The sequence below is a fragment of the Anas acuta genome, chromosome 33, assembly GCF_963932015.1.
Source record: "Anas acuta chromosome 33, bAnaAcu1.1, whole genome shotgun sequence".
Classification (NCBI taxonomy): Eukaryota; Metazoa; Chordata; class Aves; order Anseriformes; family Anatidae; genus Anas; species Anas acuta.
The window spans coordinates 369,088-397,087 of NC_089011.1; the positions used below are offsets into that span (position 1 = coordinate 369,088).

The 28,000-nt window shown below is 55.8% G+C and overlaps 1 protein-coding gene across 1 annotated transcript; it reads left to right on the top strand.

The window, feature by feature from the left end:
- The first annotated feature begins 8 nt into the window (after nt 1-8).
- On the top strand, nt 9-27,997 carry LOC137846565 (sodium/glucose cotransporter 2-like). Its single transcript, XM_068664565.1, has 12 exons — nt 9-71; nt 1,270-1,374; nt 6,126-6,231; nt 7,496-7,576; nt 9,283-9,479; nt 10,419-10,554; nt 13,691-13,798; nt 16,248-16,398; nt 21,293-21,461; nt 25,181-25,396; nt 26,380-26,473; nt 27,522-27,997. The coding sequence occupies exons 1-12, from the start codon at nt 15-17 to the stop codon at nt 27,770-27,772; spliced, it is 1,671 nt and encodes a 556-aa protein (XP_068520666.1). The 5' UTR covers nt 9-14; the 3' UTR covers nt 27,773-27,997.
- Nucleotides 27,998-28,000: the final 3 nt, after the last annotated feature.

The following is a 28,000-nucleotide window of genomic DNA, read 5'->3' on the forward strand; positions in this document are numbered from 1 at the left end:
CTCCCCCCCAGGCCATGTTCGTGGTGCTGTTGCTGGGTTGGGTTTTCGGCCCCATTTACCTGCGGGCAGGGGTGAGTGATGACGTCATCATGACGTCACCGGGACGTCACGGGGGTGGGCGGGGCCGCTCCCAGCCCGCCCAGTCCCCTCCCAGTATAAACCAGTATAAACCAGTATAAACCAGTAGGAACCAGTAGAAACCAGTAGAAACCAGTCCCTCCCAGTGCTCCCAGTCCCTCCCATACTGGTCCCAGTCCCCCCCAGTCCCCCCCCAGTCCCTCCCAGTATAAACCAGTCTGTCCCAGTACACACCAGTACCCCTCCAATCCCTTCCCAGTCCCCTTCCAGTTTCTTCCCAGTATAAACCAGTCCCTCCCAGTCCCCTCCCAGCCCCTCCCAGTCCCCCCCCAGTGCCCTCCCAGTGCCCTCCCAGTCCAAACCAGCCCCTCCCAGTATAAACCAGTATAAACCAGTATAAACCAGTCCAAACCAGTATAAACCAGTATAAACCAGTATAAACCAGTACAAACCAGTATAAACCAGTCCCTCCCAGTGCCCCCCAGTGCCCCCTAACCCCCTCCCAATCCCTCCTAGTGCCCCCCAACCCCTCCCCAGTCCCCCCCCACTCCCCTCTCACCCCCTCCCAGTCCAAATCAGCCCTTCCCAGTATAAACCAGTCCAAACCAGTCCAAACCAGTCCAAACCAGTATAACCCAGTATAAACCAGTCCATCCCAGTCCCTCCCCACCCCTTTCCAGTGCTCCCAATCCCCTCCTATATCGCTCCCAGTGCCCCCCAGCCCCTTCCCAGTGCCCTCCCAGTTCCCTCCCAGCTCTCTCCAGTTCCCTCCCAGTCCAAACCAGTCCAAACCAGTATAACCCAGTCCAAACCAGTATAACCCAGTATAACCCAGTATAAACCAGTCCCTCCCAGTGCGCCCCAACCCCCTCCCAATCCCTCCCAGTCCCCTCCCAGTGCCCCCCAACCCCTCCCCAGTCCCCCCCCACTCCCCTCCCATCCCCTCCCAGTCCAAACCAGTCCAAACCAGTATAAACCAGTCCCTCCCAGTGCCCCCCAACTCCCTCCCAGTGCTCCCAATCCCCTCCTATATTGCTCCCAGTGCCCTCCCAGTGCCCTCCCAGTCCAAACCAGTCCAAACAAGTCCAAACCAGTCCAAACCAGTCCAAACCAGTATAAACCAGTATAAACCAGTATAAACCAGTATAACCCAGTATAAACCAGTACAAACCAGTCTAACCAGTGCCGCAGGTGCCGACCCTGCCCCGGTTCCTGGCGCTGCGCTTCGGGGCCCGGCGGCTGCGGCCGCTGCTGGCGCTGCTCTCGCTGCTGCTCTACGGGGCCGCCCGAGTCTCGGTTTGGGGCAAATTCCCGCGATTTTGGGGCTTTTTGGGGTTAATTATGGGGATTTTGGGGTTTTTGGGGTTTTGGGGTTTTTATGGGATTTGGGGTTTTTAGGGGGGGTTATGGGGTCGGGGGGGTGGGGGAGTTTGGGGGGATTTGGGGGTTTTGGGGGTTTATGGGATTTGGGGTTAATTATGGGGGTTTTGGGGCTTTTGGGGGTTTTTGGGGTTAATTATGGGGATTTTGGGGTTTTTGGGGGGTTTGGGGTTTTTAGGGGGGGTTATGGGGACGGGGGGGGCGGGGGGGAAACGGGGGGTGGGGGAGTTTTGGGGGGATTTGGGGGTTTTATGGGATTTGGGGCTAATTATGGGGATTTTGGGGTTTTGGGGGTTTTGGGGTTAATTACGGGGATTTTGGGGTTTTTGGGTTTTTGTTTTTTTTGTGGGGTTTGGGGTTTTTAGGGGGGGTTTATGGGGTCGGGGGGGAAAGGGGGAAAAGGGGGGGGTTGGGGGAGTTTGGGGGGATTTGGGTGTTTATGGGATTTGGGGTTAATTCCGGCGATTTTGGGGCTTTTGGGGGATTTGGGGTTAATTACGGCGATTTTGGGGTTTTGGGGTTTTGGGGGATTTGGGGTTTTTAGGGGGGGTTATGGGGGCGGGGGGGAAAGGGGGGAAAGGGGGGTTTGGGGTTTTTGGGGTTAATTATGGGGATTTTGGGGCTTTTTGGGGGATTTGGGGTTATTTAGTGGGTTTTGGGGTTTTATAGGATTTGGGGTTTTTAGGGGGGTTTTATGGGGTCGGGGGGGGCGGGGGGGAAAGGGGGGGTTAGGGGGGTTTGGCGTTTTGGGGTTTTTGGGGTTAATTATGGGGATTTTGGGGTTTTATAGGATTTGGGGTTATTTAGGGGGTTTTTGGGGTTTTTGGGGGATTTGGGGTTTTTCGGGGGGGTTATGGGTCGGGGGGGGCGGGGGGGAAAGGGGGGGGTGGGGGAGTTTGGGGGGATTTGGGGGATTTGGGGTTTTATGGGATTTGGGGCTAATTATGGGGATTTTGGGGCTTTGGGGGTTTTGGGGTTAATTATGGGGATTTTGGGGTTTTTGGGGCTTTGGGGTTTTTGTGTTTTTTTTGGGGTTTTAGGGGATTTGGGGTTTTTCGGGGGGTTTATGGGGTCGGGGGGGAAAAGGGGGGTTAGGGGGGTTTGGGGTTTTTGGGGTTAATTATGGGGATTTTGGGGTTTTTGTAGGATTTGGGGTAATTTAGGGGGTTTTTGGGGTTTTTGGGGATTTGGGGTTTTTAGGGGGGGTTATGGGGTCGGGGGTGGCGGGGGGGAAAGGGGGGGGTGGGGGGCTTTGGGGGGATTTGGGGTTTTATGGGATTTGGGGCAAATTCCGGCCATTTTGGGGCATTTTGGGGGTTTTGGGGTTAATTATGGGGATTTTGGGGTTTTTGGGTTTTTTGTGGGATTTGGGGTTTTTAGGGGGGTTTATGGGGTCGGGGGGGAAAGGGGGGGTTAGGGGGGTTTGGGGTTTTGGGGTTTTTGGGGCAAATTCCGGCCATTTTGGAGGCATTTTGGGGGATTTGGGTTAATTACAGGGATTTTGGGGTTTTGGGGGTTTTGTTTTTTTTTGTGGGGTTTTGGGGGTTTTAGGGGATTTGGGGTTTTTAGGGGGGGTTTATGGGGTCGGGGGGGAAAGGGGGGGTTAGGGGGGTTTGGGGTTTTGGGGTTTTTGGGGTTAATTATGGGGATTTTGGGGTTTTTGTAGGATTTGGGGTTAATTACAGGGATTTTGGGGTTTTTGGGTTTTTGGGGGATTTGGGGGATTTCGGGGGGTTTATGGGGTCGGGGGGGAAAGGGGGGGAAAGGGGGGGGAGGGGGAGTTTGGGGGGATTTGGGGTTTTTAGGGGTTTATGGGATTTGGGGCTAATTATGGGGATTTTGGGGCTTTTGGGGGTTTTGGGGTTAATTATGGGGTTTTTGGGTTTTGGGGGGATTTGGGGTTTTTAGGGGGGGTTATGGGGTCGGGGGGGGCGGGGGGGAAAGCGGGGTTTGGGGGAATTTCGGGTTTTTAGGGGTTTATGGGATTTGGGGCTAATTATGGGGATTTTGGGGCTTTTGGGGTTTTGGGGTTAATTATGGGGATTTTGGGGGTTTTTGGGGTTTTAGGGGATTTGGGGTTTTTCGGGGGGGTTTATGGGGTCGGGGGAGAAAGGAGGGGAAAGGGGGAAAAGGGGGAGTTTGGGGGGATTGGGGGTTTTTAGGGGTTTATGGGATTTGGGCTAATTACGGCGATTTTGGGGTTTTGGGGGTTTTTGGGGTTATTTAGGGGGATTTGGGGGTTTTTGGGGTTTTTGGGGTTTTTATGGGGTTTGGGGTTTTTAGGGGGGGGTTATGGGGTCGGGGGGGGAAAGGGGGGTGGGGGAGTTTGGGGGATTTGGGGGTTTTGGGGTTTTATGGGATTTGGGGCTAAATACGGCGATTTTGAGGTTTTTGGGGGTTTGGGGGCTAATTACGGGGATTTTGGGGGTTTTGTGGGGTTTGGGGGTTTTTAGGGGGTTTTATGGGGTCGGGGGGGAAAGGGGGGAAAGGGGGAAAAGGGGGAGTTTGGGGGGATTTGGGGGTTTTATGCGATTTGGGGTTAATTATGGGGATTTTGGGGTTTTGGGGGGGTTTTGGGGTTATTTATGGGGGTTTTGGGGTTTTTTATGGGATTTGGGGTGGAACCTTATAGGATTTTGGGGCAAATCTCTGGATTTGGGGTTTTATGACCACACCCTCTGGGATTTGGGGATTTGGGGGGTTTGGGGGGTGATATTTTGGGGTAAATTCTGGGGATTTTGGGTCTGGTGGGTGGCTATATCCTATGGGATTTGGGGTTTTTATAGGATTTGGGGCAAAACCTTATAGGATTTGGGGCAGATTTGGGGGATTTGGGGTTTTATGTCCATGTACTGCAGGATTTGGGGATTTTTCGGGTTTTAGGGTGCCATTTTGGGGTAAATTCTGGGGATTTTGGGTCTGGCGGGTGGCTGTATCTTATGGTATTTGGGGTTTTTATAGGATTTGGGGCAGAATTTTGTAGGATTTGGGGCGAATTTTGGGGATTTGGGGTTTTATGACCACACCCTCTGGGATTTGGGGATTTTGGGGGTTTGGGGCTGAAATTTTGGGGTAAATTCCGGGGATTTTGGGTCTGGTGGGTGACCATATCCTTTGGTATTTGGGGTTTTTATAGGATTTGGGGCAGAACCTTATAGGATTTGGGGCAAATCTCTGGGATTTGGGGATTTATGACCACACCCTCTGGGATTTGGGGGATTTGGGGGTTTTAGGGTGATATTTTGGGGTAAATTCTGGGGATTTGGGGTCTGGCGGGTGGCCATATCCTTTGATATTTAGAGTTTCCATAGGATTTGGGGTCGAATTTTGTAGGATTTGGGGTGAATTTGGGGGATTTGGGGTTTTTTGGCCACACCCTCCGGACTGGGGTTCCTTATGGGATTCGGGTGCCGTTTTGGGGTAAATTCTGGGGATTTTGGGTCTGGTGGGTGGCCATATCCTTTGGTATTTGGGTTTTCTATAGGATTTGGGGCAGAATTTTGTAGGATTTGGGGCAAATCTCCGGGATTTGGGGTTTTATGCCACACCCTCTGGGATTTGGGGATTTGGGGGGTTTGGGGGTGATATTTTGGGGTAAATTCCGGGGATTTTGGGTCTGGCGGGTGGCCATATCCTATGGATTTGGGGTTTCCATAGGATTTGGGGCAGAATTTTGTAGGATTTGGGGCAAATCTCTGGATTTGGGGTTTTATGGCCGTGTACTCCAGGATTTGGGGATTTTGGGGTTTTAGGGTGATATTTTGGGGTAAATTCTGAGGATTTTGGGTCTGGTGGGTGGCCATATCCTTTGGTATTTGGGGTTTCTATAGGATTTGGGGTCGAATTTTGTAGGATTTGGGGCAAATCTCTGGGATTTGGGGTTTTTTGGCCACACCCTCTGGGTTTTGGGGATTTTGGGGGTTTGGGGGTGATATTTTGGGGTAAATTCTGGGGATTTTGGGTCTGGTGGGTGACCATATCCTATAATATTTGGGGTTTTTATAGGATTTGGGGTCGAATTTTGTAGGATTTGGGGTGAATTTTGGGGATTTGGGGTTTTATGGCCACACCCTCTGGGATTTGGGGATTTTGGGGGTTGGTGGCTGAAATTTTGGGGTAAATTCTGAGGATTTTGGGTCTGGTGGGTGACCATATCCTATGGGACTTGGGGTTTTTATAGGATTTGGGGTGGAACCTTATAGGATTTGGGGCAAATCTCTGGGATTTGGGGTTTTATGACCATGTAGTGAAGGATTTGGGGATTTTGGGAGTTTTGGGGTGATATTTTGGGGTAAATTCTGGGGATTTTGGGTCTGGAGGGTGGCCACATCCTTTGGTATTTGGGGTTTCCATAGGATTTGGGGTCGAATTTTGTAGGATTTGGGGTAGATTTTTGGGATTTGGGGTTTTTTGGCCACACCCTCTGGGACCGGGGTCCCTTATGGGATTCGGGTGCCGTTTTGGGGTAAATTCGGGGGATTTTGGGTCTGGTGGGTGACCATATCCTATAATATTTGGGGTTTTTATAGGATTTGGGGTAGAATTTTGTAGGATTTGGGGCAAATCTCTGGGATTTGGGGTTTTATGGCCACACCCTCTGGGACCGGGGTTCCTTATGGGATTCGGGTGCCGTTTTGGGGTAAATTCGGGGGATTTTGGGTCCGCAGGTGGACATGTTTTCGGGGGCCGTGTTCATCCGGGAGGCGCTGGGCTGGGAGCTCTACGGGGCCGTGGGGGCGCTGCTGGCGGCCACCGGCATCTACACGGCCACTGGTGGGACTGGTTTATACTGGGAGGCACTGGTTTATACTGGGAGGGGGCTGGTTTATACTGGGAGGGGGCTGGGAGGGACTGGGAGGGGACTGGGGGGGACTGGGAGGGATTGGTGGGGATTGGGGGGGATTGGGAGGGACTGGGAAGGGACTGGGAGGGGACTGGTTTCTACTGGGAGGCACTGGTTTATACTGGGAGGCACTGGTTTCTACTGGGAGGGGGCTGGGGGGGCACTGGGAGGGATTGGGGGGGATTGGGGGGGTTTGGGAGGGGACTGGTGGGCACTGGGAGGGACTGGGAGGGGACTGGTTTCTACTGGGAGGCACTGGTTTATACTGGGAGGGGGCTGGGGGGGGACTGGGAGGGATTGGGGGGGATTGGGGGGGATTGGGGGGGATTGGGGGGGTTTGGGAGGGACTGGTAGGCACTGGGAGGGACTGGGAGGGACTGGGAGGGGACTGGTGTATACTGGGAGGCACTGGTTTCTACTGGGAGGGGACTGGTTTGCACTGGGAGGGGGCTGGGAGGGACTGGGAGGGGACTGGGGGGGGACTGGGAGGGATTGGGGGGGATTGGTGGGGTTTGGGAGGGACTGGTAGGCACTGGGAGGGACTGGGAGGGGACTGGTTTATACTGGGAGGCACTGGTTTATACTGGGAGGGGACTGGGAGGGACTGGGAGGGGACTGGTTTATACTGGGAGGGGGCTGGGGGGGCACTGGGAGTGATTGGGGGGGATTGGGGGGGATTGGGAGGGGACTGGTGGGCACTGGGAGGGACTGGGAGGGGACTGGTTTCTACTGGGAGGCACTGGTTTATACTGGGAGGGAACTGGTTTCTACTGGGAGGGGGCTGGGGGGGCACTGGGAGGGACTGGGAGGGGACTGGGAGGGGACTGGTTTATACTGGGAGGCACTGGTTTCTACTGGTTTATACTGGTTTCTACTGGGTTATACTGGTTTCTACTGGGTTATACTGGTTTCTACTGGGTTATACTGGTTTATACTGGGAGGCACTGGTTTCTACTGGGTTATACTGGTTTCTACTGGGTTATACTGGGTTATACGGGTTTATACTGGGAGGCACTGGTTTCTACTGGGTTATACTGGTTTCTACTGGGTTATACTGGTTTATACTGGTTTATACTGGGTTATACTGGTTTATACTGGTTTATACTGGGTTATACTGGTTTATACTGGTTTCTACTGGTTTCTACTGGGTTATACTGGTTTATACTGGTTTATACTGGTTTCTACTGGCCGCAGGGGGCCTGGCGGCGCTGATGTACGCGGACGTGGTGCAGACGCTGCTGATCGTGGGCGGGGCCTCGGTGCTGGCGGGCTACGGTGGGAACTGGTTTATACTGGTTTATACTGGTTTATACTGGGAGGGGGTTGGGGGGGTGCTGGGAGGGGTTGGGGGGGCTCTGGGAGGGACTGGTTTATACTGGGAGGGGGCCAGGGGGGCACTAGGAGGGGGTGGGGGGGTATTGGGGGGGATTGGGAGGGTACTGGTTTATACTGGGAGGCACTGGTTTATACTGGGATGGGGCCGGGGGGGGACTGGGAGGGGTTGGGGGGGCACTGGGAGGGGACTGGTTTATACTGGGAAAGGGCTGGGGGGGACTGGGAGGGACTGGGAGGGGATTGGGGGGGATTTGGGGAGGACTGGGGGGGACTGGGAGGGCACTGTTTTATACTGGGAGGCACTGGTTTATACTGGGAGGGGGCTGGGGGGGCACTGGGAGGGACTGGGGGGCACTGGGAGGGTACTGGTTTATACTGGGAGGGGACTGGGAGGGACTGGGAGGGGACTGGTTTATACTGGGAGGGCACTGGGAGCAGACTGGGGGGCACTGGGAGGGACTGGGAGGGGATTGGGGGGGACTGAGAGGCGGTTGTTAGGCTGTACTGGTTCGTACTGGTTCATACTGGTTTCTACTGGTTTAAGCCACTTTATAGGGGATTATACTGGTTTATAGTGGTTTGTAGAGGCGTTTACTGGTTTATACTGGTTTATACTGGTTCCTAGTGTTCCATACTGGTTTGGACCTTAGTGGACTCTACTCCCTTGTACTGGTTAGCACTGGTTCTTACTGGTTTGTACTGGTTTATACCACTTTATCCCAGTTTATACTGGCTTATAGTGGTTTATAGTGGTTTGTACTGGTTTATACTGGTTCATACTGGTTTCTAGTGTTCCATATGGGTTAGGACCATAGTGGGCTCTACTCTCTCATACTGGTTAGCACTGGTTCATACTGGTTTGTACCACTTTATATTGGTTTATACTGGCTTATAGTGGTTTATAGTGGTTCTTACTGGTTTATACTGGTTAATACTGGTTTCTAGTGTTCGATACTGGTTTGAACCTTAGTGGGCTCTACTCTCTCGTACTGGTTAGCACTGGTTCATACTGGTTCATACAGGTTTGTACCACTTTATATGGGATTATACTGGTTTATGGTGGCTCATATTGGTCTGTACTGGTTTATACTGATCTGTACTGGTTTATACTGGTTCGTACTGGTTTATACTGGTTCCTAGTGTTCCATACTGGTTTGAACCATAGTGGGCTCTACTCTCTCGTACTGGTTAGCACTGGTTCTTACTGGTTTGTACCACTTTATATGGGATTATACTGGTTTATAGTGGCTCATACTGGTCTGTACTGGTCTATATTGGTCTATACTGGTCCATACTGGTTTATACTGTTTCCCAGTGTTCCATACTGGTTTGAACCATAGTGGGCTCTACTCTCTCGTACTGGTTAGCACTGGTTCATACTGGTTCTTACTGGTTTATACCACTTTATATAGGCTTATACTGGCTTATAGTGGTTTATAGTGGTTTATACTGGTTTATACTGGTTTCTAGTGTTCCATACCGGTTTGAACCTTAGTGGGCTCTACTCGCTCATACTGGTTAGCACTGGTTCATACTGGTTCATACTGGTTTGTACCACTTTATATGGGATTATGCTGGCTCATATTGGTCTTTACTGGTCTATACTGGTCTATACTGGTTCTTACTGGTTTCTACTGGTCCCGCAGCCCTGTCGGCGGTGGGGGGGCTGCCGTCGCTGTGGCAGCGCTTCCCCCTGGCGCTGCCCCACAACGTGTCGGGGCCGTGCCCCTCGCCCCGGGCCCTGGCCCTGCGCCTGCTGCGCCCCCCCGGCACCGACCTGCCCTGGCCGGGGCTCTTACTGGGACTGGGAGTCACCGCCGGCTGGTACTGGTGCACCGACCAGGTACTGGGAGGCACTGGGAGGGGGGCTGGGAGGGATTGGGGGGGGTTGGGAGGGGATTGGGGGGGGATTGGGGGGGATTGGGGGAGACTGGGAGGCACTGGGAGGGGGTATGAGGGGGCTGGGAGGGGATTGGGGGAGACTGGGAGGGACTGGGAGGGACTGGGAGGCACTGGGAGGGGGTATGAGGGGGCTGAAGGGGTATTGGGATAGACTGGGAGGGGACTGGGAGCAAGTGGGAAGCACTGGGAGGGCACTGGGAGGGACTGGGATGCACTGGGAGGGGGTATGAGGGGGCTGAAGGGGTATTGGGATAGACTGGGAGGGGACTGGGAGCAAGTGGGAAGCACTGGGAGGGCACTGGGAGGGACTGGGATGCACTGGGAGGGGATTGTGGGGGACTGGGAGGGACTGGGAGGGTACTGGGAGGGACTGGGAGGGTACTGGGAGGGTACTGGGAAAGACTTGGAGGTGTTGGAAAGGGGCTGGGAGGGACTGGGAATCACTGGGAGGGGGTATGAGGGGGCTGGGAAGAGACTGGGATGGACTGGGAGGGACTGGGAAGCACTGGGAGGGGGTATGAGGGGGCTGGAAGGGGATGGGAGGGGACTAGGAGGGACTGGGAGGGACTGAGAGCTACTGGGAGCTACTGGGAGGGACTGGGAGCTCCCGGAAGAGGTTTTAGGCAGGAGTGGGAGGGGATTAGGAGGAACTGGGAGCTACTGGGAGGGAATGGGGAAGGGCTGGGAGGGGACTGGGAGCTACTGGGAGGGGATTTGGAGGTACTGGGAGGGTATTCGAAGACACTGGGAGCAACTGGAAGGGACTGGGAGCTACCGGAATGGGTTTTAGGTGGGAGCAGGTGGGGATTAGGAGGAACTGGGAGCTACTGGGAGCTACTGGGAGTTACTGGGAGCTACTGGGAGTGACTGGTGCCGGCAGGTGATCGTGCAGCGCTGCCTGGCGGCCCGCTCGCTGCTGCACATGCGGGCGGGCTGCGTGCTCTGCGGCTACCTGAAGGTGCTGCCCGTCTTCCTCATGGTGCTGCCCGGCATGGCCGCCCGCCTCCTCTTCCCCGGTGCGTGCCCGCCCCGCCCCCCGCTAGCCCAAATCCCCAAATGGTTGCCCGGGGACGGGGGGAGGTGCTAAGGGGGTGGCCAAGATGGCCGCCCAAAATGGTTGCCCAAAATGGCTACCCAAGATGGCTGCTATCAAAGATGGCTGCCATCAAAGATGGCTGCCCAAGATGGCCGCCCAATGTGGCTACCTAAAATGGCCACCCAAGATGGCCGCTGCCCAAGATGGCTACCTAAAATGGCTGCCCAAGATGGTTGCCCAACATGGCTACCCAATGTGGCTACCTAAAATGGCCGCCTCACAAGATGGCCGCCACCAAAGATGGCTGTCCAAGATGGCTGCCATCAAAGATGGCCACCCGAAATGGTTGCCCAAGATGGCTACCCAATGTGGCTACCTAAAATGGCTACCCAAGATGGCCACCGACCATGATGGCTACCAAGATGGCTGCCACCAAAGATGGCCGCCTAAGATGGTTGCCCAACATGGCTACCTAAGATGGCCGCCCAATGTGGCTACCTAAAATGGCCACCCAAGATGGCACCTCCTAAAATGGCTGTCCAAGATGGCTACCCAAGATGGTTGCCCAATGTGGCTACCTAAAACGGCCACCATCCAAGATGGCCGCCGCCCAAGATGGCTGCCCAATGTGGCTACCTAAAATGGCCGCCCAAGATGGCCACCAGCCAAGATGGCTGCCATCAAAGATGGCCACCCAAAATGGCCGCCAAATGTGGCTACCTAAAATGGCCACCCAAGATGGCCGCCACCCAAGATGGCCGCCCGCCTCCTCTTCCCCGGTGCGTGCCTGCCCCGCCCCCCGCTAGCCACAATCCCCAAATGGTTGCCCGGGGGGGGGGGGGTGAGCTAAGATGGCCGCCGCCCAAGATGGTTGCCCAATGGGGCTACCTAAAATGGCCACCCAAGATGGCTGCCACCCAAGATGGCCGCCATCCAAGATGGCCACCCAAGATGGTTGCCCAAGATGGCCGCCCAATGTGGCTACCTAAAATGGCTGCCTCCCAAGATGGCCGCCTCCTAAAATGGCTGTCCAAGATGGCCACCCAAGATGGTTGCCCAATGTGGCTACCTAAAATGGCTGCCCGGCATGGCTGCCCGCCTCCTCTTCCCCGGTGCGTGCCCGCCCCGCCCCCCGCTAGCCCAAATCCCCAAATGGTTGCCCGGGGACAGGGGGAGGTGCTAAAGGGGTGGCCAAGATGGCCACCCAATGTGGCTACCCAAGATGGCCACCATCCAAGATGGCCGCCGCCCAAGATGGTTGCCCAAGATGGCCGCCCAAAATGGTTGCCCAACATGGCTACCCAATGTGGCTACCTAAAATGGCTGCCACCCAAGATGGCCGCCCAATGTGGCTACCTAAAATGGCGGCCCAAGATGGCCACCACCCAAAATGGTTGCCCAAGATGCCCAATGTGGCTACCTAAAATGGCTGCCACACAAGATGGCTGCCCAATGTGGCTACCTAAAATGGCTGCCCAATATGGCCACCACCCAAGATGGCCGCCCGCCTCTTCCCCGGTGCGTGCCCGCCCCGCTCCCCGCTAGCCCAAATCCCCAAATGGATGCCCGGGGACGGGGGGAGGTGCTAAAGGGGTGGCCAAGATGGCTGCCATCAAAGATGGCCGCCCAAAATGGCCGCCCAATGTGGCTACCTAAAATGGCCGCCCAAGATGGCTGCCACCCAAGATGGCCGCCCAAAATGGTTGCCCAACATGGCTACCCAATGTGGCTACCTAAAATGGCTGCCACCCAAGATGGCCACCCAAGATGGCCGCCCAATGTGGCTACCTAAAATGGCTACCAAAGATGGCCACCAGCCAAGATGGCTGCCATCCAAGATGGCCGCCCAAGATGGTTGCCCAACATGGCTACCCAATGTGGCTACCTAAAATGGCCGCCTCCCAAGATGGCCACCACCAAAGATGGCTGTCCAAGATGGCTGCCATCAAAGATGGCCACCCAAGATGGTTGCCCAAGATGGCTACCCAATGTGGCTACCTAAAATGGCCGCCACCCAGGATGGCCACCCAAGATGGTTGCCCAAGATGGCTGCCCAATGTGGCTACCTAAGATGGCCGCCTCACAAGATGGCCGCCACCAAAGATGGCTGTCCAAGATGGCTGCCATCAAAGATGGCCACCCAAAATGGTTGCCCAAGATGGCTACCCAATGTGGCTACCTAAAATGGCCACCCAAGATGGCCACCAGCCAAGATGGCCGCCATCCAAGATGGCCACCCAAGATGGTTGCCCAAGATGGCCGCCCAATGTGGCTACCTAAAATGGCTGCCACCCAAGATGGCCGCCCAAGATGGTCACCCAATGTGGCTACCTAAAATGGCTGCCCGGCATGGCCGCCCGCCTCCTCTTCCCCGGTGCGTGCCCGCCCCGCCCCCCGCTAGCCCAAATCCCCAAACGGTTGCCCGGGGATGGGGGGAGGTGCTAAAGGGGTGGCCAAGATGGCTGCCCAATGTGGCTACCTAAAATGGCCACCCAAGATGGCTGCCACCCAAGATGGCCGCCATCCAAGATGGCCACCCAAGATGGTTGCCCAAGATGGCCGCTCAATGTGGCTACCTAAAATGGCCTCCCAAGATGGCCGCCCTCTCCTCATCCCTTTACGCAGCCCCTCAGCCCCTAATCCCGGCCCTAATCCCCTAATCCAGGCCCTAATCCCCTAATCCCGACCCTAATCCCCTAATCCCGACCCTAATCCCGGTCCTAATCCACTAATCCCGACCCTAATACCCTAATCCCGTCCCTAAAACCCCTAATCCCGGCCCTAATCCCCTAATCCCGGCCCTAATCCCCTAATCCCGGCCCTAATCCCCTAATCCCGCCCCTAATCCCCTAATCCCGGCCCTAAAACCCCTAATCCCACCCATAAACCCCATAATCTCGCTTTTATTCCCCCTAATCCCGTGTTTTATCCCCTTACCCGGTCCCTCATCCCCCTAATCCCGACCCTAATCCCCTAATCCCGCCCCTAATCCCCTAATCCCGGCCATAATACCTTAACCCGACCCTCATCCCCTAATCCCGTCCCTAATCCCCTAATCCCGGCCCTAATCCCCTAATCCCGGCCCTAATCCCGGCCCTAATCCCCTAATCCCGCAGACGTGGTGGGCTGCTCGGACCCCGAGGATTGCCTGCGCGCCTGCGGCTCCCCCGCGGGCTGCTCCAACGTGGCCTACCCGCGCCTCGTCGTCACCCTGCTGCCCACCGGTAGGATTATATGGGATTATGTGGGATTATATGGGATTTTATGAGATTATGTGGGATTATAGGGGATTTTATGGGATTGTATGGGGTTATATGGGATTTTGTGGGATTATATGGGATTTTATGGGGTTATATGGGATTTTATGGTATTATATGGTATTATATGGGATTATGTGGGATTATATGGGATTATATGGGGTTATATGGGATTTTATGGTATTATATGGGATTATGTGGGATTATATGGGATTATATGGGATTTTATGGGATTATTAATGCCTATTAATGGGTTATTAGCAGCTATTAAATCTATTAATCCCTGATTAACGGCCATTGATCCCACATTAGAGGCCATTAATCCCATATTAGCAGCCATTAATCCCATATTAGAGGCCATAATCCCATATTAGAGACCGTAAATGCCATATCACTGACCACTAATCCCATATTATCAGCATTAATCCCATATTAGAGGCCGTTAATCCCATAATGGAGACCATAAATGCCATATTTCCGACCATTAATCCCATATTAGCGGACATTAATCCCATATTAGAGACCATAAATGCCATATTACCGACCATTAATCCCATATTAGAGGCCAATAATCCTATATTAGAGGCCAATAATCCCATATTAGAAACCATAAATGCCATATTACCGACCATTAATCCCATATTATCAGCATTAATCCCATATTAGAGGCCAATAATCCATATTAGAGAACGATAATCCCATATTAGAGACCATAAATGCCATAATACTGACCACTAATCCCATATTAGCAGCATTAATTCCATATTAGAAGCCAATAATCCCACATTAGAGGCCAATAATCCCATATTAACCACCAATAATCCCAGATTAGAGGCCAATAATCCCATATAAAAGACCATAAATGCCATATTACCAACCAATAATCCCATATTAAAGACCATAAATGCCATATTACCAAGCATTAATCCCATATTATCAACATTAATCCCCTATTAGAGGCCCATAATCCCATATTAGAGGCCGTTAATCCCATATTAGAGACCATAAATGCCATAATACCAACCATTAATCCCATATTAGCAGCACTAATCCCATATTAGAGGCCGTTAATCCCACATTAAAGACCATAAATGCCATATTACCGACCATTAATCCCATATTAGAAGCCAATAAAACCATATTAGAGGCCATAATACCATATTAGAAGCCAATAATCCCATATTAGAGGCCGTTAATACCATATTAGAGACCATAAATGCCATATTACCGACCATTAATCCCATATTAGAGGCCGTTAATCCCATAATAGAGACCATTAATCCCATATTACCGACCATTAATCCCATATTAGAGGCCGTTAATCCCATAATAGAGACCATTAATCCCATATTACCGACCATTAATCCCATAATAGCAACATTAATCCCATATTAGAGGCCATAATCCCATATTAGAGGCCATAATCCCATATTAGAGGCCATAATCCCATAATAGAGACCATAAATGCCATATTACCGACCATTAATCCCATATTAGAGGCCAATAATCCCATATTAGAGGTCAATAATCCCATATTAGAGACCATAAATGCCATATTACCGACCATTAATCCCATATTAGAGGCCAATAATCCCATATTAGAGGTCAATAATCCCATATTAGAGACCATAAATGCCATATTACCAACCACTAATACCATATTACCGACCACTAATCCCATATAAGCAGCACTAATCCCATATTAGAGGCCGTTAATCCCATATTACCGACCATTAATCCCATATTACCGACCATTAATCCCATATTAGAAGCCAATAATCCCATATTAGAGGCCGTTAATCCCATATAAAAGACCATAAATGCCATATTACCGACCATGAATCCCATATTAGAGGCCCATAATCCCATATTAGAGGCCTTTAATCCCATATTAGAGACCATAAATGCCATATTACCGACCACTAATCCCATATTAGCAGCATTAATCCCATATTAGAGGCTATAATCCCATTTTAAAGAGCATAATTGCCATATTACCGACCATTAATCCCATATTAGAGGCCGTTAATCCCATTATAGAGACCATAAATGCCATATTCCCGACCATTAATCCCATATTAGAGGCCAATAATCCCATATTAATGACCCTAAATGTCATATTTCCGACCATTAATCCTATATTAGAGGCCTTTAATCCCATATTAGAGACCATAAATCCCATATTACCGACCACTAATCCCATATTAGCAGCACTAATCCCATATAAACCACCACTAATCCCATATTATCATCATTAATCCCACATTAACCCCCAATAATCCCAGATTAGCCGCCATTAACCCCCGATTCCGACCTCCGTGGCCCTCCTGGAGGCCCACCACGTTGCGTTAGGGCTCCCTAATGAACACCCCGCCTAATTAATTACCCGCCTAATTAATTACCGCCGCCCCGGCAGGGCTGCGGGGCCTGATGCTGGCGGCGGTGCTGGCGGCCCTGATGTCCTCCTTGGCCTCCATCTTCGCCAGCGCCAGCGCCATCTTCTCCCTCGACATCTACCGGCGCCTGCGGCCCCACGCCACGCAGCGCCAGCTGCTCATCGCCGGCAGGTGGGGACACTGGGGGGACACTGGGGACACTGGGGGGGCTTGGGGACACCATGAGAACCTGGGGGCACCATGGGGATGGAGAACGTTGGGGACACCGGGGGGACTTGGGGACACCACGGGGACATGGGGACACCATGAGAACCTGGGGGCACCATGGGGATGGAGAACGTTGGGGACACCATGGGGACTTGGGGACACCACGGGGACATGGGGACACCATGGGAACTTGGGGGCACCATGGGGATGGAGAACGTTGGGGACACCATGGGGACTTGGGGACACCACGGGGACTTGGGGACACCACGGGGACATGGGGACACCATGAGAACCTGGGGGCACCATGGGGATGGAGAATGTTGGGGACACCGGGGGGATTTGGGGACACCGGGGGGACTTGGGGACACCACGGGGACTTGGGGACACCATGGGGACTTGGGGGCACCATGGGGATGGAGAACGTTGGGGACGCCATGGGGACTTGGGGACACCATGGGGATGGAGAACGTTGGGGACACTGGGGGGACTTGGGGGCACCACGGGGACATGGGGACACCATGAGAACCTGGGGGCACCATGGGGATGGAGAACGTTGGGGACACCGGGGGGATTTGGGGACACTGGGGGGACTTGGGGACACCATGGGGACATGGGGACACCATGGGGACTTGGGGGCACCATGGGGATGGAGAACGTTGGGGACGCCATGGGGACTTGGGGACACCACGGGGACCTGGGGACACCATGAGAACCTGGGGGCACCATGGGGATGGAGAACGTTGGGGACACCATGGGGACTTGGGGACACCACGGGGACTTGGGGACACCATGGGGATTTGGGGACACTGGGGGGACATGGGGACACCATGAGAACCTGGGGGCACCATGGGGATGGAGAACGTTGGGGACACCATGGGGATTTGGGGACACCATGGGGACGTGGGGACACCATGGGGACCTGGGGGCACCATGGGGATGGAGAACGTTGGGGACACCATGGGGACTTGGGGACACCGGGGGGGCTTGGGGACACCATGAGAACCTGGGGGCACCATGGGGACTTGGGGGCACCATGGGGATGGAGAACGTTGGGGACACCATGGGGATTTGGGGACACCGGGGGGGCTTGGGGACACCATGGGGACTTGGGGACACCATGGGGACTTGGGGGCACCATGGGGATGGAGAACGTTGGGGACACCATGGGGATTTGGGGACACCACGGGGACATGGGGACACCATGAGAACCTGGGGGCACCATGGGGATGGAGAACACTGGGGACACCATGGGGATTTGGGGACACCACGGGGACTTGGGGACACCATGAGAACCTGGGGGCACCATGGGGATGGAGAACGTTGGGGACACCGGGGGGCTTGGGGACACCATGGGGACATGGGGACACCATGGGGACTTGGGGACACCATGAGAACCTGGGGGCACCATGGGGATGGAGAACGTTGGGGACACCATGGGGACTTGGGGACACCACGGGGACTTGGGGACACCATGAGAACCTGGAGGCACCATGGGGATGGAGAACGTTGGGGACACCGGGGGGACTTGGGGACACCACGGGGACTTGGGGACACCATGGGGACTTGGGGACACCATGGGGATGGAGAACGTTGGGGACACCATGGGGACATGGGGACACCATGGGGACCTGGGGGCACCATGGGGATGGAGAACGTTGGGGACACCATGGGGACTTGGGGACACCATGGGGACTTGGGGACACCATGGGGATGGAGAACGTTGGGGACACCATGGGGACTTGGGGACACCACGGGGACATGGGGACACCATGAGAACCTGGGGGCACCATGGGGATGGAGAACGTTGGGGACACCGGGGGGCTTGGGGACACCACGGGGACTTGGGGACACCATGGGGACTTGGGGGCACCATGGGGATGGAGAACGTTGGGGACACCATGGGGACTTGGGGACACCACGGGGACTTGGGGACACCACGGGGACTTGGGGGCACCATGGGGATGGAGAACGTTGGGGACACCAGGGGGATTTGGGGACACCGGGGGGGCTTGGGGACACCATGAGAACCTGGGGGCACCATGGGGATGGAGAACGTTGGGGACACCGGGGGGACTTGGGGACACCACGGGGACTTGGGGACACCATGAGAACCTGGGGGCACCATGGGGATGGAGAACGTTGGGGACACCGGGGGGACTTGGGGACACCACGGGGACACGGGGACACCATGAGAACCTGGGGGCACCATGGGGATGGAGAACGTTGGGGACACCGGGGGGACTTGGGGACACCACGGGGACACGGGGACACCATGGGGACCACCGTAGGGCCATGGGGCCACCATAGGGTCACCATAGGGCCATGGGGACACCATGGGGACACCATAGGGCCATGGGGCCACCATAGTACCTCGGGGCCACCATAGGGCCACCATAGGTCATGGGGACACCACGGGGACACCATACGGCCATTGGGCCACCATACGGCCATTGGGCCACCATAGGGCCATGGGGACACCATAAATCCATGGGGCCACCATAGGTCCATGGGGACACCATAGGGACACCATATGTCCATAGGGCCACCATAGGTCCATGGGGACACCATAAATCCATGGGGCCACCATAGGTACATGGGGACACCATAGGTCCATGGGGACCACCATAGGGCTATAGGGCCACCATAGGGCCAAGGGGCCACCACAGGGCCATGGGGCCACCATAGGGCCACAAGGACACCATAGGGCCACCATAGGTCCATGGGGACACCATATGTCCATAGGGCCACCACAGGGCCATGGGGACACCATAGGTCCTTGGGGCCACCACAGGGCCATGGGGACACCACAGGGCCACGAGGCCACAATAGGGCCACCATAGGTCCATAGGGCCACCATAGGTCCATGGGGACACCATAAATCCATGGGGCCACCATAGGTCCATAGGGCCACAAGAGGGCCATGGGGCCACCATAGGGCCATGGGGACACCATGGGGACACCATATGGCCATAGGGCCACCACAGGACCATGGGGCCACCATAGAGCCATGGGGACACCATAGGGCCATGGGGCCACCACGGGGATACCATAGGGCCACGGGGCCACCATATGGCCATTGGGCCACCATAGGGCCATGGGGCCACCATAGAGCTAGAGCCATGGGGCCACCATAGGGCCACGGGCCAACCACGGGGCCACCATAGGTCCATAGGGCCACAACAGGGCCATGGGGCCACCATAGGGCCACAAGGACACCATAGGGCCACCATAGGTCCATGGGGACACCATAGAGCCACGGGGCCACCACAGGGCCACGGGGGGCTACCATAGGTCCATGGGGACACCATATGTCCATAGGGCCACCACAGGGCCATGGGGACACCATAGGTCCTTGGGGCCACCACAGGGCCATGGGGACACCACAGGGCCACGAGGCCACAATAGGGCCACCATAGGTCCATAGGGCCACCATAGGTCCATGGGGACACCATAAATCCATGGGGCCACCATAGGTCCATGGGGCCACCACAGGGCCATGGGGACACCATGGGGACACCATAGGGCCACGGGACCACCATACGGCCATTGGGCCACCATTGGTCCATGGGGACCACCATAGGGCCACGGGGACACCATAGGGCCATGGGGACACCATAGGGCCATGGGGACACTATAGGGCCACAGGGCCACCATACTATGGTGGTCTCCATAGTACCATGGGGCAACCACAGGGCCACCATAGGGCTATCGGGCCACCATAGGTCCATGGGGACACCATGGGGACACTATAGGTCCACAGGGCCACCATAGAGCCATTGGGACACCACAGGACCATGGGGCCACCATAGGGCCACCACAGGTCCATAGGGCCACCACGGGGCCACCATAGGTCTGTAGGGCCACCACAGGTCAATGGGGCCACTATAGAGCCACGGGGCCACCAGAGGTCCATGGGGACACCATAAATCCATGGGGCCACCATAGGGCCACAGGGCCACCATAGGGCCACCATAGGTCCATGGGGATACCATGGGGACACCATAGGGCCACAGGGACACCATGAGGACCGCCATAGTTCTACAGGGCAACCACGGGGCCACCATAGGTCCATAGGGCCACCACAGGTCAATGGGGCCACTATAGAGCCATGGGGCCACCATAGGGCCATGGGGACACCACGGGGACACTATAGGTCCACAGGGCCACCATAGAGCCATTGCGACACCATAGGACCATGGGGCCACCATAGGGCCACCACAGGTGCATGGGGCCACCATAGTTTTACAGGGCCACCATGGGGACCCCATAGGGTCATAGGGCCACCACAGGTCAATGGGACCACTATAGAGCCATGGGGCCACCATAGGTCCATGGGGCCACCACGGGGCCACCATAGGTCATGGGGACACCATAGGTCCACGGGGCAACCACAGGGCCACCATAGGTCCATAGGGCCACCATAGGGCCATGGGGACACCATAGGACGTCAGGGCCACCACAGGACCATGGGGCCACCACAGGGCCATGGGGCCACCATAGGGCCACAAGGACACCATAGGGCCACCATAGGTCCATGGGGACACCATAGGTCCATGGGGACACCATAGGGGCACCATAGGTCCATGGGGACACCTTAGGGCCATGAGGCCACCATAGGGCCACGGGGCCACCATAGGGCCACCACAGGTCCATAGGGCCACCACGGGGCCACCATAGGGTCACCATAGGTCCATAGGGCCACCACAGGGCCACCAAGGGTCACCACAGATCCATGGGGGCCACCACAGGACCACAGGACCACCACAGAACCGCTGCCAACGTTGGCCAACGGTTGACCGCGCCCAACGAGGTGCCACCAGGAGGGGTGACCATGGGGTTGTCCCCGGTGTCCCCGCAGGCTGTGGATGGTGGTCCTGGTGGGCCTGAGCCTGGCCTGGCTGCCGGTGGTGCAGGCGGCGCAGGGCGGGCGCCTCTTCGACTACATCCAGGCCGTGGGCAGCTTCCTCACGCCCCCCATCGCCGCCGTCTTCTTCCTCGCCATCTTCGTGCCCCGCGTCAACGAGCCGGTGAGAGGGGGGGGGGGCTTTTTTTTTTTGGGGGGGAGGAGGATGAGGAGGGGTGGTGGGTGATGAAGATGAGGGGCGCAAGGGGCTGTGGAGGAGGATGAGGGACTCGAGGGTTGGTAGATGATGATGAAGGAGCCAAGGGTCCTTAGATGATGATGATGAGGGACCCAAGTGTCCATAGATGATGATGATGATGATGATGATGAAGGACTTGAGTGTCCATAGATGATGAAGATGAGGGACCCAAGAGTCCGTGGAGGAAGATGAGGGACCGAGGTGTTGGTAGATGATGATGATGAAGGACCCAAGGGTCTGTGGAGGAAGAGGAGGGACCCAAGTGTTGGTAGATGATGATGAAGGACCCAAGTGTCCTTAGATGATGAAGATGAAGGGCACAAGGGTCTATGGATGATGATGATGAAGGACCCAAGGGTATATGGAGGAAGATGAGGGACTCAAGGGTTGGTAGATGATGATGAAGGAACCAAGTGTCCTGTGATGATGATGATGATGATGATGATGATGATGAAGGACCCAAGGGTCTGTGGAGGAAGATGAGGGACTCAAGGGTTGGTAGATGATGATGAAGGAACCAAGGGTCCTTAGATGATGATGATTGATGATGATGATGATGATGATGATGATGATGATGATGATGATGATGATGATGAAGAAGAAGGACTTGAGTGTCCATAGATGATGAAGATGAGGGACCCAAGTGATGGTAGATGATGATGAAGGACCCGAGTGTCCTTAGATGATGAAGATGAGGGACCCAAGTCTCTGTAGATGATGATGATGATGAAGGACCCAAGTCTATGGAGGAAGAGGAAGATGAGGGACTCAAGAGTTGTAGATGATGATGAAGGACCCAAGGGTCAAGGGAGGAAGATGAGGGACTCAAGGGTTGCAGATGATGATGAAGGCCCCAAGTGTTGTAGATGATGAAGATGAAGGACCCAAGTGTCCGTGATGATGATGAGGGATCCAAGCATCTATAGATGAAGATGAAGGCCCCAAGCGTTGGTAGATGATGATGATGATGAAGGACCCAAGGGTCTGTGGAGGAAGATGAGGGACTCAAGGGTTGAAGATGATGATGAAGGACCCAAGTGTCCTCAGATAATGATGATGATGATGAAGGCCCCAAGTCTATGGAGGAAGAGGAAGATGAGGGAGCCAAGTGATGGTAGATGATGATGAAGGACCCAAGTGTCCATAGATGATGAAGATGAGGGTCTCAAGTGGCCATGGAGGAAGATGAGGGACCCAAGTGTCCATGATGATGATGATGAGGGACCCAAGTGTTGGTAGATGATGAAGATGAAGGACCTAAGGGTCTAGGGAGGAAGATGAGGGACTCAAGGGTTGGTAGATGATGATGAAGGACCCAAGTGTCCATAGATGATGAAGAGGATGATGAAGGACTCAAGTGTCCTTAGATGATGAAGATGAGGGACCCAGGTGTCTGTAGATGATGATGAAGGACTCAAGTGTCCATAGATGATAATGATGATGATGAAGGACCCAAATGTCCTTAGATGATGAAGATGAGGGACCCAAGGGTCTATGGATGATGATGATGAAGGACACAAGGGTCTATGGAGGAAGAGGAGGGACTCAAGGGTTGGTAGATGATGATGAAGGACACAAGTGTCCATAGATGATGAAGATGATGATGAAGGCCCCAAGTCTATGGAGGAAGAGGAAGATGAGGGACTCAAGGGTTGTAGATGATGATGATGAGGGACCCAAGTGTCCATAGATGATGATGATGATGATGATGAAGGACCCAGGTGTCCATGGAGGAAGATGAGGGACCCACGTGTCTGTAGATGATGAAGATGAGGGACCCAAGTGTCCATGGCTTCAAGCAGGCCTCGTGGGTACCCTGAGATCTTGACGGGGACCCGGGTGGCACCAAAGGGACCGAGGTGTCCGGGTGGCCTCCAGGAGGCCCAAGTGACCTCTGGGGGGCCAAAGTGGCCTCCAGGAGGCCCAAGTGACCCCCAGGAGACCTAAGTGGCCTCCGGGAGATCCCAGTGGCCACCAGGAGACCCAAGTGGCCTCCAGGGGACCAAAGAGGCCTCCAGAGAACTAAAGTGACCCCCAGGAGGCCCAAATGGCCTCCAGGAGATCCCAGTGGCCTCCAAGGGACCAAAGTGACCTCTAGGACACCAAAGTGACCCCCAAGAGATCCCAGTAGCCTCCAGAAGGCCCAAGTGGCCTCCAGGAGACCCAAGCGGCCTCTGGGCAATCAAGGTGGCCACCAGGGGATCCAAGTGGCCTCCAGGAGACCAAAATGGCCTCCAGGGGATCCAAGTGGCCTCCAGGAGACCAAAATGGCCTCCAGGGGACCCAAGTGGCCAACAGGAGACCCAAGTGACCCCAGTGGCCTCCAGGAGATCCCAGTAGCCTCCAGAAGGCCCAAGTAGCCTCCAGGAGACCCAAGTGGCCTCCAGGAGACCAAAGTGGCCTCTGGGCAATCAAGGTGGCCACCATGGAATCCAAGTGGCCTCCAGGAGACCAAAATGGCCTCCAGGAGATCCCAGTGGCCTCCAAGAGACCCATTGCCCTCCAGGGGACCCAAATGGCCTCCAGGAGGCCCAAGCGACCTCCAGGAGACCCAAATGGCCTCCAGGAAATCCCAGTGGCCACCAGGGGACCCAAGTGGCCACCAGCAGGCCCAAGCGGCCTCCATGGGACCCAAGTGGCCTCCAGGAGATCCCATTGGCCTCCAGGAGACCCAAGTAGCCTCCAGGAGACCAAAGTGGCCTCTGGGCAATCAAGGTGGCCACCATGGAATCCAAGTGGCCTCCAGGAGACCAAAATGGCCTCCAGGAGGCCCAAGTGACCCCCAAGAAATCCCAGTAGCCTCCAGAAGGCCCAAGTGGCCTTCAGGAGATCCCAGTGGCCACCAGGGGACCCAAGTGGCCACCAGGAGGCCCAAGTGACCCCAAAGAGATCCCAGTGGCCTCCAAGAGACCCATTGGCCTCCAGGAGACCCAAGCGACCTCCAGGAGACCAAAGTGGCCTCCAGGAGGCCCAAGTGACCCCCAGGAGACCCAGGTGGCCTCCAGAGGATCAAAGTGGCCTCCAGAGACCCCAAGTAGGCTCCAGGAGGCCCAAGTAGCCTCCAGGAGACCAATGTGGCCTCTGGGCGATCAAGGTGGCCACCAGGGGATCCAAGTGGCCTCCAGGAGACCAAAATGGCCTCCAGGAGGCCCAAGTGACCCCCAAGAGATCCCAGTAGCCTCCAGAAGGCCCAAGTGGCCTTCAGGAGATCCCAGTAGCCTCCAGAAGGTCCAAGTGGCCTCCAGGAGACCAAAATGGCCTCCAGGAGACCAAAGTGGCCTCCAGGAGATCCCAGTAGCCTCCAGAAGGCCCAAGTGGCCTCCAGGAGACCAAAATGGCCTCCAGAAGACCCAAGCGACCTCCAGGAGACACAAATGGCCTCCAGGAGATCCCAGTGGCCTCCAGAAGGTCCAAGTGGCCTCCTGGAGACCAAAATGGCCTCCAGGAGATCAAAGTGACCCCCAGAAGGCCCAAATGGCCTCCAGGAGATCCCAGTGGCCTCCAGGAGATCCCAGTAGCCTCCAGAAGACCCAAGCGACCTCCAGGAGACCCAAATGGCCTCCAGGAGATCCCAGTGGCCACCAGGAGACCCAAGTGGCCCCCATGGGACCCCCCCATGAGACCCCATCTCCCCCCCCCCCCAGGGCGCCTTCTGGGGCCTGGTGCTGGGCCTGCTGCTGGGCCTGGGCCGGATGGTGCCGGAGTTCGTGTTGGGGACGGGGACGTGCGAGGCCCCCGGGCGCTGCCCGGCCTTCATCTGCGGCCTCCACTACCTGCACTTCGCCATCGTCCTCTTCCTCGCCACCTGCGCCATCATCATCGCCGTCTCGCTCTGCTACCCGCCCATCCCCCGGCGGCACGTGAGTGACATTTTGGGGGGGGGGGGACGTGAGTGACATTGGGTGGGGGGGGGGCGGAGAGGATGATGATGATGGGGGGGGAGGTTGGTAGATGATGAAGATGAGGGAGCCAAGTGATGGTAGATGATGAAGATGAGGGACTCAAGTAGCCATGGAGGAAGATGAGGGAGCCAAGTGTCCTTAGATGATGATGATGAAGGACCCAAATGTCAGTAGATGATGAAGATGAGGGACCCAAGAGTCCATGGAGGAAGATGAGGGACCCAAGTGTCAGTAGATGATGAAGATGAGGGACCCAAGTGTCCATGGAGGAAGATGAGGGCTCTTCAATGTCCATAGATGATGATGAAGGACCCAAGTCTCAGTAGATGATGAAGATGAGGGACCCAAGGGTTTATGGAGGAAGATGAGGGAGCCAAGTGATGGTAGATGATGATGAAGGACCCAAGTGTCTGTAGATGATGAAGATGAGGGTCTCAAGTAGCCATGGAGGAAGATGAGGGAGCCAAGTGATGGTAGATGATGAAGATGAGGGACTCAAGTAGCCATGGAGGAAGATGAGGGAGCCAAGTGTCCTTAGATGATGAAGATGAGGGACCTAAGTGTCCGTAGGTGATGATGAAGGCCCCAAGTGTCCATGGAGGAAGATGAGGGAGCCAAGTGTCCATGGAGGAAGATGAGGGACCCAAGTGTCTGTAGATGATGATGAAGGACACAAGTGTCCATAGATGATGAAGATGAGGGACTAAAGTGGCCATGGAGGAAGAGGAGGGAGCCAAGTGTCCATGATGATGATGAAGATGAGGCACCCAAGTGTCCACGATGGCCACAGGCCACCACGGGAGGAAGAGGAGGGTGTGGGATGAAGACAAGGGACCCGGGTGACCATGGGAGGAAGATGAGGGACCCGGGTGGCCATGGGAGGAAGAGGAGGGACCCGGGTGACCATGGTGACACCCCCTCCCGTGTCCTCTTGTCCCCAGCTCCACCGCCTGGTCTTCAGCCTCCGCAACAGCCAGGAGCCGCGGGACGACCTGGACAAGGAACCGGCCATGGGGGGGGACGTCCAGCTGCAGGGTAAGGGACACCACGGGGGGGTTGGGGACACCACGGGGGGGTTGGGGACACCACGGGGGGGTTGGGGACATCAACATTGACTTGGGGACACCACGGGGGGGCTTGGGGACAACTTGGGTGGGCTTGGGGACATCATGGGTGGGCTTGGGGACATCATGGGTGGGCTTGGGGACACCACGGGTGGGCTTGGGGACACCATGGGGGGGCTTGGGGACATCATGGGTGGGCTTGGGGACATCATGGGGGGGCTTGGGGACACCACGGGGGGGTTGGGGACACCACGGGGGGGTTGGGGACAACTTGGGTGGGCTTGGGGACATCATGGGTGGGCTTGGGGACACCACGGGTGGGCTTGGGGACAACCAAGGGGGGGCTTGGGGACATCAACGTTGACTTGGGGACACCACGGGTGGCCTTGGGGACATCAACAATGGCCTTGGGGACAACAACGTTGACTTGGGGACACCTTGGGTGGCCTTGGGGACATCAATAGTGGCCATGGGGACATCAACGTTGACTTGGGGACATCAACGGTGGCCTTGGGGACATCAATAGTGGCCATGGGGACATTAACATTGACTTGGGGACACCAACAGTGTCCCTGGGGACATCAACAATGGCCTTGGGGACACCACGGGGGGGCTTGGGGACATCATGGGTGGCCTTGGGGACATCAGCATTGACTTGGGGACACCAACAATGGCCTTGGGGACACCTTGGGTGGCCTTGGGGACATCAACAATGACTTGGGGACATCACGGGTGGCCTTGGGGACACCTTGGGTGGCCTTGGGGACACAGTGGGTGGCCTTGGGGACATCAATGTTGACTTGGGGACACCATGGGTGGCCTTGGGGACACCAACAATGGCCTTGGGGACATCAACATCGACTTGGGGACACCTTGGGTGACCTTGGGAACATAACGGGTGGCCCTGGGGACATCATGGGTGGCCTTGGTGACACCTTGGGTGGCCTTGGGGACACCACGGGTGGCCTTGGTGGCCTTGGGGACACCGCGGTCCCAGCTGGGTCCCGGTCCTCTTCCAGACGTGGGGGCGGAGCCAAGCAGCCAGGGGGCGGAGCCAAAGCCCCAGGGGGCGGAGCCAACGGGAAAAGGGGTGGAGCCAAAGCCCCAGGGGGCGGAGCCAATTGGTCAAGGGGCGGAGCCTGGAGGGGCGGGGGGCGGGGCCAAGTTCGTGGCCCCGCCCCCCGAGGACCCGGTGTGGAGCCGGGTGGTCGACGTCAACGCGGTCATCATGACGGCCGTCGCCGTCTTCCTTTGGGGTTATTTCGCTTAAAATGCCCCAAAATCGCCTGTTTTGAGCCCGAAAACACACCAAAATCCGCTCCCAAAAAATCCGCTCCCAAAACGTCCAAAACGGCCCCAAAATGGCCCAAAAAAGGCTACCGCGAGGAATGGCCAAAAAAATGACCCCAAAAATTTCAGAATTGGACCCAAAATGTCGGGATTTCCCCCAAAAAATCCCATAATTGGACCCAAAGTGTAAGGATTTTCCCCCAAATTT